The sequence below is a fragment of the Bidens hawaiensis genome, unplaced genomic scaffold, assembly GCF_021521415.1.
Source record: "Bidens hawaiensis isolate Kalapana, Puna unplaced genomic scaffold, B.hawaiensis_p1.1 tig00022300_1, whole genome shotgun sequence".
In the NCBI taxonomy this organism is placed as follows: domain Eukaryota; kingdom Viridiplantae; phylum Streptophyta; class Magnoliopsida; order Asterales; family Asteraceae; genus Bidens; species Bidens hawaiensis.
The window spans coordinates 121,426-141,366 of NW_027493462.1; the positions used below are offsets into that span (position 1 = coordinate 121,426).

A 19,941-nucleotide genomic window follows, 5' to 3' on the forward strand; every position below is an offset into this window, starting at 1 on the left:
TTATTTATTTATTTTTTCTTGGAGATTTTGCATTGTTTTGAGAGAAAGATCTAACTTTGCTGTTAGATAACTTTCTACATGTAGGTTGATGATGAAATCTGTATTGATTTATTTATTGCATATTAGTCGTTTTTGGATGTTATTTTTTTATTTTTATTTTTTTTATTATGTTTTCTGAATTTCTCATCTTGTTTATGTAGGATTGTTTGAAGTGTTTCTGAAAAATCTTCATGATTTGGAGAAAAAACGTTATGCTTCGCATTTCAACCGAGAAAGAACTTGTTTTGATTTCCCAAAATCTATTTGAATATTGTTAATGAGGAGTGTTGGTGTGAAAACACATGTTCAGGCATCTAAAGGGTTGGCAGAAGTAAACCACCATGACCGGGTTGACTTGAAGGAAGTGAGAAATGGAGCCCCGTTTGATGATGGGCAAGGAATGGATGTAGAAGATGAGTCAAGAATTAATGAGGATGCGAATAGTATTAGGCCCGTAGAGTTGGGCCAACCCAATGGTGCTTTGCATGGACCACATCAACAACCTCAAGGATCTGTGGTTCAGTGGGAGAGCTTTCTGCCTCTTAGGTCTCTCAAGGTTCTTCTAGTTGAAAATGATGATTCGACTCGCCATGTTGTTAGTGCTCTGCTTCGTAATTGCAGCTATGAAGGTTTATAACTATTTACCTTGCTAATAAATGTTTTTGCTACAATATAATAAATATGTACACTAAATGGGAAAACCTTTTATAGTGTGGGTGCAAATCATGATTTACTCACAGTCACAGTGTCAGTTAATAAAATAAACTCATTACATGCGTCATATCAGCATATGTAGTTTATTCAAGTCTTTCTTTATTTTAACATCTCGAGGGGCAAAATAGACAATTAGCCATATTCAATGTCAATATGATCTATGAAACAGTCCTAATGATTTGCGTTATGACCTCATATCATGCCTTTTTATACTTAAAACTGGTATCATATCAGCCTTTTAACAGTCAAAAAGGTCTTTATAGTCAACCACCTCTATTGACTTATTATGCAATCATTTTATCTTTCATAACTCATGCAAGTCTTTCTTTTCTTTGACATTTTGAGGGGCAAATAGACAAATGTTCATATTCAGATGTCGATATAAGTTATAAAACTGTCCTAATGATTTGCATCAAGACCTCAGATCATGTCTCATAATATTCAAAAACTAATATTAAGATCATCCTTTAACAGCCAAAGAAGGTCTATATAATTTACTAGCTCTATTTGACGCATTATGCAATCATATTATCTTCATAACTCATGCTTATGAGGTGAAACTAACATTTCTTACTAGATGCTAACCTTGTTAACATATAATATTTTCAGTTACAGCAGTAGCAAACGGTCTGGAAGCATGGAAACTGTTGATTGATCTAAACAAGCAAATTGATCTTGTTTTAACCGAGGTAGTGATGCCCTATTTATCCGGTATTGGTCTTTTATCCAAGATAAAGAACCATGCTACTCGCAAGAATATCCCAGTGATAAGTGAGTGTATCTTTCCTGTTGTTGAACTCCTTACAGTTTCTTCATGAACTTTTAGTTTTTTTAAGGTTCTCATATCTGTAAGTGTTGTGTTTAATGAGTTTTATGTGCAGTGATGTCATCCGATGACTCAATGGGTATAGTCTTCAATTGTTTATCCAGAGGTTCAGTTGACTTTTTAGTCAAACCTATTAGAAAGAATGAGCTTAAAAATCTCTGGCAGCATGTCTGGAGGAAATGTCACAGTGTGAGTTAATTTAGTTTCTATGGTTTTATGTATCATTATAAACAGACCCGTTTTTTGGACTTCGGCTTCAGGTGTGTCTGATTTCATATGTTAAAACTTTTTAAGATGTTGGAGTGATCTCCGAATGCTTATCTGTCCATGTCAAATTTGAGAAAAAACATTCACTAATAATCTAAAAAATGCTCCTTTTGTTTTGCTTTAATTTCTCATATTTTCAGCAGTCTAGCGGTAGTGGGAGTGGGAGTGAGAGTGGTATACAGGATCATAAATCTACAAAACCAAGAAGCGTTGAAGAGTCTGGTGATGACAGTGATAACAGTGGTGAAGATGATGGAGTCAGCACAGAATTGAATGCTAAGGGCGTGAGCGATAATGGAAGTGGAACTCAGGTAATTTTTCAGTTTCCTTTGTGATAAACACTTTACTGTTACAATAATAATATAAGTCTTTAAATAGAAGATTTACAAGGTTTCATGCATTAGAACGGGCAGCTTTTAATCCGTTTGACCCATTCTCTTTCTAGCTAAACCTTAAATGAAAAAAAATCAAGTAGTTGTGTTTTCAGTTAGTTATACTGTTTTATTTGTGTTATTAAGAGTTCTTGGCCAAAGAGGGTTGTAGAAGTTGATAGCTCTCAAGCAAATATTTTGTGGGACCAAGAATCAAATTCTCATGATATCACCTCTGCTCAAGTTGCAAGGCCTGAAACATCTAAACTAGGTAATACATTAGTCTTTCTTTAATTTTAGAGTTAATTACCAGAAGGGCAAACAATTTGTAGGTCATTTGTTGGTTTCGCAATATAAAAGTAACACTAGTGTATTTAAAAGTATACTCATCCCCATTACTCAACTAAACTATTTCATTTTTCCAAAACATGACAGTGGAACCTATTATATTTTTATGGCCGATTTTAGAATAACTATGTGATAAATTGTTAATGAACCCTAACATTTATATCAACAATTGGAACCTATTATATAAAGTTGTTTCTCAAGTTAAATGCATAATAATAGTGTAGAGGTGGCACAATGAGTGGATTGAGCAATGCCAAAAAATGGTTTGGGTCAGGGACAGAGCCAGTAAATATCAGAGTTTGGGAAAATTCAAATTAGCCTATTAGCTAAACGTTTATGACTTTTATAGATTTTGACTTGTTAGTCGGCAAACGCAATGCATTCATAAGAAAATTGATGAAATTTGTCACCTCTAGAATACCAATATAAGTAAGTTTTATGATTAAACACTCAAGTTTACGCCTCAAAAAGATAATAGGAGAAATAACCACAAAAAAAACCTAATCTGTTTTAGAAAAATATATATGAGGTTGGCCTTTCTAGAGATTAAACATATCCCACTTTGATTCATTTGCAAATTGTAAGTAAATGGCTTTATATTATATCACCACCTCTATAATTGTGTTAATATTTTCTTGTAGAAATTATTGAAATGGGAAAAGACTTGAAGATTGGAGACCCTAAAAGCTCAAGTTTTGAGGTTGAAGACACAGATAAGAACAAGACGGACAAGTTTTGTGAGTCAAACATGAAGAAAGCAGGTGATAAGTTAGATATCAGTATGCAACTCGGTTGTGAAAATGGTGCACCTAGGACCGAACCGGTTGGTGCCACCAAGGCAAGTAGTGCTCACAAGGAAACCCCAAAATCAAAGCACTTGCTTAAAAACATTAATTTTGAAGATAACTATTCTAAGGAGTCACCCACTCTTGAGCTCAGTTTGAAGAGGACGCGAGACGTGAATGATGCTGATGTTAGTACCCAAGGACGGAATATCTTGAGGCATTCCGGTCTATCAGACTTCTCAAGGTATGTTATGGATACATGTGTTGGGCGGGTTAAAATGGTTCAGGTCAAAACGGGTCAAAACCATAGTCACATAATTCGCGGTTCGCTCCGGTACGGGTACGCGGTTCAGGTACGCAATTCGCTAAGGGTAACGTATTCGGTACGGAAGGGGGTAGGCTCATTTCGGTACGAATTAGTACGGTGTACCATGTAATTCGGTTCGATGCACCCAAATAAAAAACTAGCTATTTATAATTTATATATATTATAAATTTAATTTAATACTTTTTATGTATAAACATATAAGTTTAAGGATCAAATGCAAACTAGTGAGAATAGAGGGGGCTAATTGTTAGAATACACAAACTAATTTTACATTTTTAATAGTTTTGTGTAAAAAATTATAAACTTTAGGGACTAAATGTAAAGGATAAAAGAGTAAGGGGGTTAAATATTAAATTATCTAAACTTTTTAAACCCTAAAATAACTTTTTAATAGTTCAGCCGCTCCATCTTCCTCGTCAATCCTCCTCCTTCCTCTTTCCGGCGAGAAAATGAGCCTTAAGAACTGAATTCGTTCAACTGGAACACTGAATTCATTATATTAGAACACCGATTATGTTCAATTGGGACATCAAATTCGTTAGATTGGATCGACGAACCGCGAATTGAGCAGCGATCGGAACGCTAACGTATTCCGATCCGGTACATTTCGTACCAAGACGAAATTCGCGGCAATCTTAGCGATTTCTGTGACTATGGTCAAAACGATTTGTGTCAGTCGATGGGTTAACAATTCAAGTCAGATTGGGCCAAAAAGAGTTCGGTCAAAACGGTTAAAAGGGATTTGGGCTAAAAAACAATTCGGGTCAAAATGGGTCAAAGCAATTCGGGTCAGTCAATGGGTCAAAACGATTTGGGTCAGCCAATTGCTGGCCTACAACTTTCACTTTACTTTTATTAAGAGAGAAGAATTGCATTACTAGAACTATATTACTACAAAAATAATATACATATACACATATATATATATATATATATATATATATATAGAGATCAGGATCATGTGATAACTTTTTGGGAATTGAGAACTATGAGAACACCACAAAAAACTCAAAAATAAAAAAAATCATAAAACAAAAAAATCACAAAAATAATAAAAGTAAAAAAAACAAAACTCTTATTTATCATCCCGGTTTCTAAAAAAAACGAAAAAATAAAATTCTCGGTTTAGCTAAATTATACATATATGTATAATATGTACATATATGTTTTTTTATACACACATGTATAATTTAAGGTAAATGATAATGTACATATGTGTACATTACGTAAACTAGAGATTAAATGAAAGTATACATATGTGTATAGGTATAATGGTATAATACGAATTTAAAAAAAACTTTTTTTTTGGTTTAGCTAAATTATACATATATGTATAATATGTACACATTTTTTTTATACACATATGTATAATTTAAGGTAAATAATAATGTATATATGTGTACATTACGTAACTAGAGATTAAATGAAAGTATACATGTGTGTATAGGTATAATACGAATTAAAAAAAATCGGTTTTTTAATGAAACCGGAATGAAATATAAGAATTTTAGTTTTTTTACTTTTTTAAAATTTTCGTGTTTTTTTTTGTTTTATAATTTTTAAATATTTTTAAAGAGATTTTTTATAGTGGTCCAAAATGGTTCTCAAAGTTCTCAATTTGCCAAGGTTTCTCTTAGGATTCTTACCCCATATATATATATATATATATATATTAATAAAGCTGTTTAGGAGGTTGTATACATTAAAATTAGTTTACCGTTTTGACTAGGGTGTAATTGAGAAGCAACTCGTGAGCTATTCAAATCGAGCCGAGCTTAAACAAGATCAGGCCTAAAAATAACCTTGTTAAATAAACGAGTGCGAGCCCAAGCTTCACTTATTGAGCTTAAGCTAGCTCACGAGCCTAAGCAAACCTATTTTTATATAACTTATATTTAGTATATTAAATATATATCTGTATAATATTTATTATTCTTATATATAAATTTATAATAAAAATAGGTAAAAAATATATATTATATTATTTTCAAAAATTTTAATTACAATTTTATATAAATAGTTGTATGTTGATTAATAATAAATAATTGACGGCCGAGCTCGAGCCAGCTTGAGCTTAAAAAACTGCTCACAAGCCGAACAGGCACTCAGGTTCGGCTCGGCTCGTCCCAGGTACACCTATATTTTTTATGTTCTAATACTCATTGTTATGCAGATATAACACGGTATCAAACGTTAATCAAGCTCCAACCGGGAACGTCGACAGTTGCTCACCACCCAATATAAGCTTGGAAGCAGCAAAACCAAATAACAACTCAAACGGAGCCCCTAACAACCGTTCAAACGGCAGTGACGACATGGGATCCACCAACAACAACGCCTTCACAACCAAACCAGACGACAAACAACCACCCAACAGCTCGACCACCGTTGCTGTTAATCGCCATGCACCCCCCCTGCAACCCCTCCTCCCCCGTTCCATTGAAGGCGACCCAATCAAAACAACCGTGGGACCACCCAAGGCGGTCCAGCAGCAGGTCCAAGTCCGCCACCACCACCATCACCACCACCATGTTCATAAACTGCAGCAGCAGAAAATAGTGGATACTGATGATGGGTCTTTGAGAAACATGGTGTCTAATATTTTGACAGTTTCAGCAGGGGGAAATGGTGGTAATTATGGTAGCGGGTCAGGAAGTAATAATAAGAGTAATGTTGAAAATGGAGGTAAGGTTGAGAATGAGAACGGTGTTGGTAAAACGTTTAATGGTGGGGACGGGAGTGGAAGCGGGAGCGGTGTGGATCAAGAACGTTTTGCTCGGCGAGAGGCTGCGCTTAATAAGTTTCGACAGAAGAGAAAAGAAAGATGCTTTGAGAAAAAGGTATTCATTTTCTTTCAAAATCCTTGTCCACGGTTATAGAACGGGCATTTTTCATGAAGGCCATCGAGCTATTGAAACTACTTTATAGGCCACCAAAGTACATATTCAACTCTTTTGTAACAAATCAGGGGAGCAACAGGCCGCATGACAAATATAACATCAAACATTTTTAAAATCAAAAGGTTTTTCTGTGTTGTAAAGTTTTTGGAAATCAAATGGTTAAAAACTTGAGGGAAGTGTTTGCCATTGAGCATATTTTTGTCTAATTTGGTATAATGACAAAGTTTGATACATACTTGTGGTCTATAAACTAGTTAAGTAGTTGCTTTGCCTTAAAAACTTAAATAGTTAAGCTCTCCTTATACATTATACCGTAAAATAGATATTTTGTGAAATGGGGAGTACAAATTTGTCAAATTATATAAAAAAAATGGGGTAAATAGGTTCTCTTGCATTTACCTTAGATAATCATTTTCTCTTTGTTAGAATTTAAACGAATGTTTTCATAACCAGACCGGTCGTATGGTCAAACTGGTCGAACCAATTTCAATGAAAGGATTGCATCATAGATAGTGGAACTAGTTTATCTTTTTGTATGGGTTAACAATGTTTGAAGCAAAATGTGGAACTACCGAACTAGTTTATCTTTTTGTATGGGTTAACACTTAACAATGTTTACAAAATAAGAAGCCTGTAATAAACAAATTGTGGAGCGTGAATTCGTCAGTGAGCCGGTAAAGCCGTGAAGGAGATTTTGGAAGGAAAAGAAAAAAAAATCAAATCCAGTCTAACCACTGGGTGTGATTTACCGTGTTAACCGTTCCAAATGGTTCAAATAAAGGTGATTAAATAGACTCCAACAGGACCGGTTATGTAGGGCCTGTTCTGAAAATGCTGTTCAAAACTCATTATTTAACCTCTAAATAATCAGAGGGAACCGGATTTGACAATGTTGAGTTAATTTTTTTTACTGATTTACCCTTTAAATTTGTCAAAGAAAAATCTCTTCTATTAAACTTCCTCAAATTGACAAATTTGGATGTGTGGTTGCGACTTGCGAGTCATCCCCAACATTTCAAAAGCATGATCTTTTTATGCAAACACTAAAATCTAGTTTCTTTGGTTTTGAAGGTGAGGTACCAGAGCAAGAAGAAGCTAGCTGAACAAAGACCGCGCGTTCGTGGGCAATTTGTTAGACAAGCAGTCAACAATGAGGATGCAGATTCGTGACGTTGACTTTGACTTTTAACTTTGATTTTGTTTCTGATGTTAAATAATTAAACAAAGAACTTGAAGGTTACATGTCAGGATACACAGGACTGCAACAAATGATTTTAGAAAGATGATTTTCAACGGAACTTGATTTAAAACGTAGTCCCGTGTTTCTAGCATTAAGTTTTTTTTTTTTAAATAATGTTCTGGCAGTTCTTGTTTGTATGCAGTTTGTTGTTTTCATGTTCTTGAACATTTGTCCAGTTTATCTTTTATATGAACAATTTGCCTTGATTATCTTATTACAAGTTTTTCAACTTTCGCTGTTCGAACTATTTGAATCAATGAGGTTCCAGGTTGACCCGTTTAGCAAGGGCTGGCTTATGCCCCATCCATTATATACATTCTTAAAGCTTAACCCCCGGGGACTACGAGTTGGGGTTTGATGGAAGAACGGGATTTAGAGAAGGCAAGATGATACGCATAGCATATGAGCTTGGGGGTAAGTTCACTAAACCAAGGCACTTGTATGCGCATATAGTGAGTCAAGTAGATAAATGGTCTGACGAAATTAGAACGAGGTTGGGGTTAAACTCACTAAAACTATTTAGAGAATGGAAGATGATACGTTTAGCATGATCCTGAGATTGTGTGCTCTGTTAATCAGGTTTTAATACATGGGTAATTTTGTTGTTTTTATCCTTTTATTTATAACAAAACACATCTTTTTTTTGTTTATTCTAAAATTGGAGCATTTGTAAATCCTCAAATTGGACATATTTAGGAGCCCATTTAAAAAATAATGTTGCATTTATTTAGTAATTAATAATTTACTAGTCACTTTACTTTACAATGGAGTTTATAATGAAATATATAGGAGGCTCTGAAATTTCTGAGCATGGTTTAGTGTGTTGTCCATACTTTTTAACTCCAAAGTCTCAAAGTTTTATTTTTAATGTGATTGACTTTGATATCAGAAGAAGGTTGCGGCACATCTTGTTGTCCGTTTGTCTGTTACTTTATTGTAATCATTTTTTTATTGACTTGTTGATTTAAAATAATAATAATAAATACTTTAATAAAAAAGGTGACAAAAGTTATAATTTTGTCTTTATTTTACTAAAAGGTAAATGTATATTTAAAAAATGGTAACGTAAGCCATTGTAGGCTAACATGAAGGATGGGTGCACATGTCCCACCAACCCACATGTCCTTGGCCTTCCACCTCCTCAAAGTAACCAACCAACCATCATAATCATATCTTAATTTTATATTATTTTATTATTATTATTATTATTATTATTATTATTATTCGTTCACCTCCACCAACGGCGCCGGTACTGGTGGCTCGGCGGGAGATCTAGGACGCCGCCAGCGGCAATGTGCTCGAGCTGGCGGAAGACAACAACAACAACCACCACCTGTACGGCCTCACCTCACGATAACAATAATAATAGTATTAACGGACTAGGGTTTCGTGGTCACAAACATAAAGGAGTGGCTATGCGATCCGTTAACGGAGACGAGAAATGGACGACGGACCTAAAACCTTCTCCGGCGAATAATAAGTTGCTGACGTTGCCGACGATGTTAACAATCGGACGCGTTGTGGCCATTCCTATTATTGTTGCCAGTATGTCATTATTCATCTCACGGTGTTTATGTTTATTAGTTTTTGATATTGTTGTGGACGTATTGTCAATTTTGTTTAATAGAATTAATATGTATGCGGAAATACTATAGATTAAGAGGAATGGAGGCTAAACTCTGTGTGCGTGTGATTATTTTGTTTGATTTTAGGTTTTGTAGGTTCAAATGATTGATTCGTTTTTGATTTTATGCACATTTAGGTTTTATTTAGTCAGATACGAATAATCCATCTGCATTTTATATAGTGGTTGTGGTTGTGAGTGGAGGAGAGAGAGCAAGTTACCGTTCTTCAGTAAATTTGGTAAGACACTCTTGATGCACTATATTTTTATAATAATTTTTTGAAAGTGCTTGTGAATGAAGGTGAAAGAAAAGGTATAGAAAGTATTATTTAATTGAAAAGAAGAAAAAGAAAATGTAGTGATTTTTAATGTATTTATAGAGATGGAGATGGAGTGGCTACCGGGAATGCCTCTTTAGGCTTGGGGGGGGATACCCCATTTTTCCTCACATGTGAGGTGAGTTGGCAAAGGAGTTTTCTCACATGGCGTCCTACGTAGAAGGGGTCACGCACGTGACACCCCTGGAACACTATCCCCCTCTTTTTTTGGTCACGCGTGACATGAGGCTTGTGGCCACGGTCAGTCTTGTCACTCACTCTCTTCCTCTCTTTGTATTAAATAAAAAAAATCAAAAATGGAGAAAGGCGTATACCCCTGGTTTAAGCGTGAGGTTGAATGATGGGGGTGGGGGGGTGGGGGGGGGGGGGTTCTAACGTGACGCAAACGCGGCGAGTGAGGGGAATGTTGTTGAGGGGTGTATACCCTTTAGCCTTAGAGCATTCTCAACCCATCCCCTATATTTCTATTAGAGGATTTTGCAAATTATATAGTGGGGTTTGTGAGTAGATGAGAGAGAAAAGTTGAGGTTTTTTTGTTAAATGCAGGGATGGTTTGTTTGCTCCTATTTATTTTTTAATATTTGTTGAAAACTTGAAATTGGTTGTGAGTAGAGGGGAGATAAACTGTACTAATAAAGATATAAAAAAATATTATTTAATTGAACATAATAGAGAAATGTAGTGATAGTGTAATTATAGAGATGTGGATGAGGGACGTGCTGGGAATGCTCTTAGATTATGCTGCATATATTTCACAATGTGTATGAAACTTGTTACCCTAGTTTATGCAATTGGAGGCATTTTGTGCACCCTATTTTCTACACATACATGGAACACTACGTCATATTATTGTAGGGAAGACAGTTTAAGCTGCAGTATTCTTATAAGTGTTTTGAAGTCTACCTCTAAAACCTGGTATTCAAATTGATGCATGTTGTGACTTTCTTTCAATTATTTGTCGGCTCTGTTATTATAATTGAAATCGGCATGGAGTATTTAACATCTCACATTTGGTTTTGTTGTGAGTGGAATAACCAGAAAGAACCCGGGATTATTGTTTGCTACTTATAGATTTATAGTGGATACTAACAGACCTTTTTTGGCATTTTATTAGCTTTTTATTTGAATAGTCGGCTGGGGACAACTGTTACCACATGCATCTTCATTGCTGCAGCAATTACAGATTGGCTTGATGGGTATCTTGCATGAAAAGTATGCGTTTATATATTTTGCAGTTTGAACAATATTAAAGGAAAATACGTCAGTTTTAGTTTCTAAATTCATTTGTCTTCTTTGATGCGTTTTAGATGAACCTAGGAACTGCCTTTGGTGCATTTTTGGATCCTGTGGCTGATAAGGTATATACCTTTAACAATAAATTGTATTTTTATAACTATTATTTTTATCTTTGCTTAATTAATCATGCTTATTTGGTGCAGCTTATGGTTGCTACTACCTTGGTGTTGTTATGTACAAAGCCTCCCGAAGCTGCTATGCTTGCACAATGGCCATGGTTATTAACTGTACCATCAATTGCCATGATTGGCAGAGAGGTATACTATAATAATTAAATAAATGAAATGATGTTTAACTGATGATTATTACCATATCATTCTTTTTAGCTTAATTGAATTGCTTTGGCTCGTTTTCTTTAAAAAGCCTTCCTCATCAATATAAGACTATTAAGGTGAAATAAGGCGTACTTTAAAATCACTGATAAAATTTCCGAGATTCAGATAGTTGTTATAGTTATGGACTATGATACAGTGTAAACTATTAATTGGAAGACATTTTTAGGTGTATTATATGGTCATTGTTTTTATAATATCATTCACTTCCTTTTTTTGGAGGCTTTTAAACCAGCTTGCATTCAGTTCACTGGCTAATTGTAGACAGCTAACTTGGAACATATACACAGTTGCCTTATCTTGTAAATCATTAATGGTGTTAGCTAGAAAGTGTGCTTTTAGCTCGAAGCTTCCAAACACAATGTGATCCCCCTTCTTTTCCTAGTATTTGTAATATGTTACATTTATGTAATTTCTTTCTTTCTCTTTGAATTGACTGATGGGAGTTTGGCAATAAAAATGGATTGTGGGTTAGGGTATTATATGTATATTGGTGCCAAAGTTATGTTTTTATTCACAATACTTTTCATTAGGCATAAACAAATCATTTCCATCATAATCTTAAAATGTGGTTGTCTGAGATATGTGCATATCTGTATAAAACTCAATTTTGTCCAAACTTGTTGCATTCATTCACTGCTTCTTCATTGTTTGCTTTGCTATTTTTTATTGCTATGATGACCTGTAGTGGGTCTTATGCTTTTACCAGCAGTTTTTCATTATCAACAATTTGAAGTCTGAAATTTTACACCTAGATGTTTTTCAATTTGGTGTTTTATTCTGTTGTCATTACTTGTTCATGAATCTTATATCCATTTATTAAATTCGATTTTAAGGTGCCTTTTTAAAGGTATGCTGTCCCCACCTTTTTAAGAGACTTGGGCTACATAGTTCATTGAAGCATGTTTCACTTGCTGTTAATTTTGTTCATATTTTTTACATTCTTTAGACTAGGAACTAATCATAGTTCTGATGTTGCTTCTTTCTTGGTCTTAGGGTTAGGGTTAAATCTATGCAATGTTCGACTTGACATGTAGTTTATAAACATGTTTGGCTATTGATCAAATGTTTAAAATGCCCCTTTATTTGTGGACCTAGTTAAAGTAAAATCATTATAAATGTGCATCTGATGAACAGTTTACATAATTTTCCAGATAACAATGTCTGCAGTCAGAGAATGGGCTGCTTCACAGGGTAGTAAACTTTCAGGGGTATGCTTCTGCAGTCTGCACGCATTTCTTAAAAAAATAGTTTTACATTTACTACCATTATCTTTATTAATTATTGTTATATTATTGCTATTACATTTAGGCTGTTGCTATAAATAGTTTGGGAAAGTGGAAAACAGCAACACAAATGACTTCCTTAACCATTCTTCTCGCTATTAGAGATCCGAGGTTTGTATGCAATCATAGTTTTGACTTTCTGATCATCGCATTTTGACTTTACAACTCAAATGATGATTTTTACTTTTCTACATCAGTCAAATATTAAGTAGCGAAAAGGAAAACATGCCATGATACACGGCCGCGAGTTCTTTATAAATTATTCATGTAAAGATTCAAAGTATTATCATTATAAGAAAAAATCTAAAGTCTGACAACAAAAATTGCTTACAAGTGAAATGAAGTATTATTAATCGTGACAACAAATATGCAGTTTTACAAAGGTAGGTTTACTGGGAGCATCGGGTGTTGGTTTATTGTATGTGTCAGCCGGGCTAGCCGTATGGTCATTGGTTGTGTATATGAAGAAGATTTCCAAAGTGCTACTGCTGGTGTAACAATTTTTTTTTTCTATTTTTTTAAAAAATGACAGCTGTTTTTTGAGACTTGAAGCTGCTGTTTTTTTGTTTTTAATTTGTTGGTACTATATATGCTATAGATTTCCTTTGGTAGTTCACATATAGATCTGTTGTCTTTGTGTTTGTTTGTTGTACCGAGGAAAACAACATTACATGGAATGAATGAACGAATGAATGAATGATAATTCATTGTCTGAGATGGGAGGTTTACTGGCCCTTTGATACAATATGTATATATAACCAGATTCTTCAGCTCTATATGATTTTATTGACTTTGGTTTCAAAGAAAATGTTTTGGAAAGGTTTATGAAAGACAATAACATGAAGAAATGAAGTGTTCGAAAAGGGATGATAATGGGCTGAATTTTTTGTATAGTTTAATTTAAAAACTTGGTTTTATTAATGTTAGCAAACGCCCCCGTTACATTTTAAGCCCCAAGACCATTTGCTATGGGCGGTGGCGTAGGGGAAACACTGCAGAGGGGCGGTGTGGTGAGACAGTGAAGGGGGAAGAGGTGGTACCATGTGTTTCTCTCTCCGCTTACCCTACTTTTCACACTCATACAGATGCATATACATATATGTATATATAATGAGATGGTAAAGAGGCTTCGAATCATAACAGGACAACATGGTGAAGAGGATTTAAGGCCACCAGTGCTCACATGATGGTAATGTGGCATTGTGGACAGGCTTTAAAGCCCCTCCATGTTGAGCAGCCTAATAAACCACAGATTCAAACTCTAATTTAAGCAAGACAGTTGTGTTTGCTGTGAAGAATGAGCTTATGAACATGACAAACTAACGTTATGATAAATTTAAAAAATATCATCTATAATCTCCAAGACACATTAAACAAAATCATTACAGAAGACTTGATTAAAACGATAATTGTGTAACCACAAACAACAATAATCCTGAAACCAACTCTTAAAAACAAAAACACCATCTTTCACATGCGGTTTAGAAACAAAAACCTAGCATCGTCTTCTGCGCTTGCTGCTTTTATGATCACTTTCACTCTCGCTGCTTTCACTAGAACTCTCGCTTTCATCAGAGCTTGATGATTCAGATCCCGAGCTGGAAGAATCTGAACCGTCCGATTCAGAAGCAGGCTTTTGTTGCATAATAAGACGAGGCATGTTCTTCAAATATTCTCTCAAGTTTTCAGTTATTCCACCAAGACCAATTGACGTGAAGAAGTTGATTGAAAACCGAGTGTTTTTAGGGTTGTCTCAAGGGAATATGGATTCAAAATCTGCTTGCATGCTCGGGTCACTAAGACGCTCGTTCAAGAGCCGAATGCCGAGATGTTCCGATAACTCCTGTTAAACAGAATGTCAAAACCAACTTTAGCAGCTTGTAACAATAAGCTCATTTACACACCTAAACAAAGCCCCGGGCTCGGCTCATTAACAAACAAGCAAAGACGAGCTTGGCTCTCTTATCTTAACTAGCTGAAATGTTGAGCTCGGCTCGTCAAAAAATAGAGCCAGCTTGTGGCTCTGTTTATTTTTTATATATATTTTACACAAATATATATAAAAACTAAAAGTAAATGACTGTAACATACACATAATGCGAAAGTTATAAGCTACGAAAATTAACAATTTATATATATATATATATATATATGTTATAAGCTCGTGGCTCGCTCGGAATCGGCTGGTTTGTAAACGAGCCATCCTTAGCTGAATTGGTATGTAAACGAGCCACCCTGAGCCAAGGTCAGATCGGCTTGTTTAAGTTATATGTATATTTGTAACTTAAAAGTGTTGTCACATTTGTTCATGAAGTATTGAAATTTTTTTAACTTGTTGGAAAGATTTTGTTTGGCTCGTTTAAAAGTAAAACCAAAATTTAATATAACCCACATATATGATATATATGTGGGTTATATTAAATTTTGGTTTTACTTTTAAACGAGCCAAACAAAATCTTTCCAACAAGTTAAAAAAATTTCAATACTTCATGAACAAATGTGACAACACTTTTAAGTTACAAATATACATATAACTTAAACAAGCCGATCTGACCTTGGCTCAGGGTGGCTCGTTTACATACCAATTCAGCTAAGGATGGCTCGTTTACAAACCAGCCGATTCCGAGCGAGCCACGAGCTTTTTGAACGGCCATAGGCCATGGAGATAGCAATAAAACAGTAACATATTTATGTAAAAGACAGTAAGTTACCTGGAAGAGAATTTTTATGAAGATTCTAGAAGATGAAGTCGTGTCCTCCTCAGTCAAACGAATATAAGCCAGAACATGCCAAGGCAAAGCATCTGTCCCGAGCAGATGTGCGAAAAACTTTGCAACATTACGTAGTTTATTTGTTTCCAACCGATGAATCATCGAATATTGTTGAACGAAGCATTTCTCAAAATTTTCTTGATGAACTTTATTAATCATGCAAAACCGTTGACCCAAAAGCCCATAATAATGAAGGTAAGTTCTCTCTTGACTGCAACACTCCAGCAACATAATGCACAGTTCCATCTGCATGATGCAAAATTGCTCGTTAATTTAAAAAAAATGCTTATATAAGATTAATTTCATATATACCCAACCAAAACCAATATCATATACTAACATATTCAACTTTAATAAATTTGCACTTAATGACCATTCTACCCCTTTCCATGATATTCGTTTAAACCATATTTTTTATTCAGATTTTACATCATGGATAGATTTTGAGAAAACTATTGCTTACAGATACTAAAAAAAAGTAAGCTAAAAATGGATATATAAAAAAATGAAGTTAAAGAGGGCTTATATGAAATTTTTAAGTTTTAGAAAAGTAAGGACAAATAGTCATTTACTAACTTGTTTTAATGACTTGACTGTATTTGATATATTAACTACTTTGTAAAAACATGTGTGATACTTTTAGTTTTGCATGGATATATATGATAATTTTCAAGTTCGTAGGGGTATATATGAAAATTTTCCCTATTATATAACTGTTTAATAATATTAACAGTTTTTCATACCTCTTGTCCTGGCTCTAGTTTAATCTTGAGAAGTTTATGACCGGCTTCTTCAAAGTCAACACTAGACATGATCGTTAAGTAAATGGTTCTTCTGAGGTTAACTAGATTTGTTTCAGTTTCATCTCTTATTCTCATTTGTTCTTCGTCTTCTTCCTCAGAAGATTCCTCATCCTCGTCATCACCAGATTCGTCACCGTCTCCGTCTTCTTCTTCTGCAGATTCGTCACCGAGAATTGTTTTCTTTACATCTTCATAGCGTTTTTCATTCTCGAGAAAATTAGGATCCATCTTGAAAATATCTGAAAGTGCCAATAATAAAGGTTACACATGCCCAAAGGTAAAAACAGCTTGAAATTAATATAAATAGTTAAAAGGTAAATACTATAGATATATCTATATATACCTAAAGAAATCTCGGGGTCAATGTTATCAAGAAGGGATATTTTATGTGTTAGTTGATCTTCCACCTCAACTAGGTCTAACTCTGGACGAACGGCTGGGTGGCCCTGTATAAGTGAACATGATCGGTAAGCACAAGTAAAAAAGGAAAAAGACATATTTATAACAAATTACAACATGTCTATGAAAACAAAAATTAACCTGAAACTTGGCTTTTCTTAGCGCAAATAGTCCTTCAATCAAGAATTGCACCCTTTTATCTATCTCTCCCTCGTGTAGAATGCCACGGAAACGCTCAAATATACCTGATAAAAAACATAAAACATAAGTCATATATGTCAATGAGAAGATATTTTATGTGATTGTAAGCGTGTGTATATTGACTATAAAACATAAATTGATGCAGTAACAAAACAAGGTTCAGAACCAAGCACCAACAAAAAAATGATAAATTTACAACTAAAAGGATAAGGCAGAAAAATAAAGATTTATAATGTTTTAATACAATCACAATAAACAGAATCAAACACAAGTTTAACATCATTGAATATCAACTTTGAGACCATGAGATAAATGTAAATGATACAAACAGAAGATCAACTTTTGAGACCATGAGATAAATGTAAATGATGCAAACAGACAAAGAATATAATTTTATTAAAACGTTGTAAACGCATTAATTAAATAAACAATACAGATAACATATAACCGAGTTATGATCAAATACAGATAAGTGAAAAAACAACATAAAATCAGATAAGTAGTTTATTAACAGAAGGAAAAAGCCAACTGAACAGAACTAAGTCCAACAATGCAGATAAGTGATAAAACATCACAGAACCAGATTATGATCAAATTGAAAAGAATGAAGTGAATAGATGAACAATAAGCTTATACTATTAGAAGACAAGGGTTAAAAGGTCACTCACCATGCAAGCCTTTAGGAGATAGATCCTGAAGAATTGATCCACACTCAGTAACAAAACCGACAGCAACCTCCACACTATCATCAGTTGGATTCTCTAACAAAAGAGTCAGTAGTTCAAGAGCAATAAGTTCATGAGCCACCTGCTGGTTGACCAAATGAGCTATAAACTTAACCGCAGCAAGCAATTGATGCTGTAAAAAAACAAATCAACTGAATCACATATTTAAACAAACATATAATACCAAACTTAAAACTTAAAGATGGATGTAATACGCACCTTGTCATTCCGCTTATATGCCCTTTGAAGCTGCAAAATAATCCTTTTGAGCAGAAGCTCACCGACTTCAGGCAATTTGGTATTTACAACAGCAACGAGTGCTGCAAATACATCTGTAAAACCAGGAGAGGCCATTTGGGACTTCATACACGATCGACAAAAGAGTCCTCGTCCCCTGATCAAATTCTCAGAAAACAACTCCGGAATAATATTCTTGATATTTGTCGCATTGACCTTGTTGACCAGCCCGTTTATGCTCTTCCTTAAAGCATCCCATGTCATCCTTTGATATTCCATGCTACTTTTATCTTCTACGGCGCTCATCATACGGGCTAACTTAAACGGTGGGATATACACCCCTCCACTCTTCCCTAAATTAGTCATGCCTTCTTGCATTTCAGCTAACTTTTGGAATCTTGGCCCTTCATCCAAATTTTCTGTGTTCCCATTTTTATCAGTTTTCTTATTCGCCATGTCGTCACTTCTTTTTCTATCTTTATGGTCACCATTGCTTCTCCTATCCCTTTTACCGTCTCTTCTTTTCTTATATGTATCATCCTCGTCATCACTCCGGTTCTTGTACCGATCCCTTCTCCTCCTATCTTTATGGTCGTCTTCATCGTCACTTCTATCTTTACCCTTTCTCCCTCTCTTCCTAACTTTACCATCTTCCTCGTCACTCTGATCATGCCGACCACTTCTCTTGACATCTTTTCTCTTCCTATATGTATCATCCTCGTCATCACTCGCATTCTTAATATTATCATTATTATCCCTTCTCCTCCAGTCTTTACGATCATCTTCATCATCGCTTATATCCTTACCCTTTGTCCCTCTTTTCTTGATTTCACCATCTTCATCATCACTTCTATCGTCATGTTTTCCTTTTCTATCCGTCTTTCTGATTTCACCATCTTCCTCATCACTCTTCTCCTCACGCTTTTTACCAGATTTTCTAACATCACCAACTTCTTGGTCAATCTTTCTCCTCCTGTGTTCATCATCACCCTTTGAAACCCTCTCCTACCTCTTCTTGTATCATCATCATCCTTCTTTTGATCTCTCCTTCTACCATTATCATCTTCACCATCAGATGATTCAACCTTTTTTCTATCATTCACATATCCATCATCATTCCTTCTGTCCCTGTCTCTTCTTCTCCTATCATTACCATCTTCATCATCAGATGTTTCAACCCGTTTTCGATCATTAGCATATTCATCGTCATTCCTTCTATCCATGTTCCTTTCTCTTCTCCTATCATTCTCATCTTCATCATCACTTCTGTTTCTATCCCTTCTGTCATTAACATATTCACGATCAGATTTGTTTCTATCTCGACCCCTTCTATCCCCATCATCTCGTTCACTCCTAAACTTATCATCATCTCTTCTCCTTCTAAATCTATCTTCATCATCACTCCTATCTCCATTTCTTTCTCTTTGATGCTCCATTGCTTAATCAAACCTCTGTCACAAACAATAGTAGAAAAAATATTCAGTGCAAAAACAAATTTTAATAAGCATTAGGTTAGAAAATGCAATATTAAAGTTACTCGAATCCAAAACATGTGAATTGTCCTGAAAATAAATTCAACATCAAGTCCATACAAATCTATTATCATTCACTTACGGTCATATCTAAAAAGAATAAAACCTAATATCAAATCTGGTGTACAAACTTTCAATAAAACCCTAACCCTAACTCTAAAAACATAAAAGTCCACCTCTAACCTGATATTTAAATGCATTTGGAAAATAATCATAAACCCAGATGTTCGAGTTTGTTATTTAGTTTGGTTTAATTTTGAGGTCTATACCTCTCAATGGTGAAAGTTTGCCCTGGCATCGAACAATTTACCAAAAAATAAATAAATAAAACTTGTAAGCATTCAAAAACCGAAAAGCACAAATCAAAACAAGTAAACCATCCTAAAAATTAAATTCAATATAAAGTCTACACAAATCTATCCTCATTCACTTACAGCCACATCTATAAGAAACAAAACCTAGCTTCAACTTCAGTGTACAAGTTTTGAAAATAGCCCTAGCTACAGGTTTTTTACTTGTACAGATAATTAAAACATATAGAATACCCTAAATACAGGTATTTACTTGTACAAAAAAACA

At 34.6% G+C, this 19,941-nt stretch overlaps 1 protein-coding gene and 2 pseudogenes across 4 annotated transcripts; 2 read left to right on the forward strand and 1 right to left on the reverse strand.

The window, feature by feature from the left end:
• The first annotated feature begins 205 nt into the window (after nucleotides 1-205).
• Nucleotides 206-7,887, forward strand: LOC143565190 (two-component response regulator-like APRR3). 2 transcript variants are annotated; one of them, XM_077052240.1, is made up of 8 exons: nucleotides 206-668; nucleotides 1,363-1,524; nucleotides 1,635-1,768; nucleotides 1,987-2,157; nucleotides 2,365-2,488; nucleotides 3,207-3,594; nucleotides 5,852-6,518; nucleotides 7,650-7,887. In XM_077052240.1, the coding sequence occupies exons 1-8, from the start codon at nucleotides 317-319 to the stop codon at nucleotides 7,746-7,748; spliced, it is 2,097 nt and encodes a 698-aa protein (XP_076908355.1). In that variant the 5' UTR covers nucleotides 206-316; the 3' UTR covers nucleotides 7,749-7,887. The 2 variants fall into 2 exon arrangements, with proteins under 2 accessions (XP_076908355.1, XP_076908356.1); XM_077052241.1 differs by having other exon boundaries at nucleotides 1,990-2,157.
• A 1,223-nt stretch (nucleotides 7,888-9,110) lies between these two features.
• On the forward strand, nucleotides 9,111-13,376 carry LOC143565179 (CDP-diacylglycerol--glycerol-3-phosphate 3-phosphatidyltransferase 2-like; annotated as a pseudogene). Its single transcript, XR_013141014.1, has 7 exons — nucleotides 9,111-9,363; nucleotides 10,895-10,992; nucleotides 11,088-11,138; nucleotides 11,220-11,333; nucleotides 12,563-12,619; nucleotides 12,720-12,805; nucleotides 13,068-13,376. The product of XR_013141014.1 is annotated as a CDP-diacylglycerol--glycerol-3-phosphate 3-phosphatidyltransferase 2-like (transcript).
• An 800-nt stretch (nucleotides 13,377-14,176) lies between these two features.
• Nucleotides 14,177-19,266, reverse strand: LOC143565191 (uncharacterized; annotated as a pseudogene). The gene is made up of 8 exons (XR_013141016.1): nucleotides 18,852-19,266; nucleotides 17,813-18,807; nucleotides 17,537-17,726; nucleotides 16,809-16,912; nucleotides 16,612-16,714; nucleotides 16,209-16,507; nucleotides 15,406-15,711; nucleotides 14,177-14,537 (listed from the first exon to the last, which is right to left on the reverse strand). The product of XR_013141016.1 is annotated as an uncharacterized LOC143565191 (transcript).
• Between the last annotated feature and the right edge of the window lie 675 nt (nucleotides 19,267-19,941).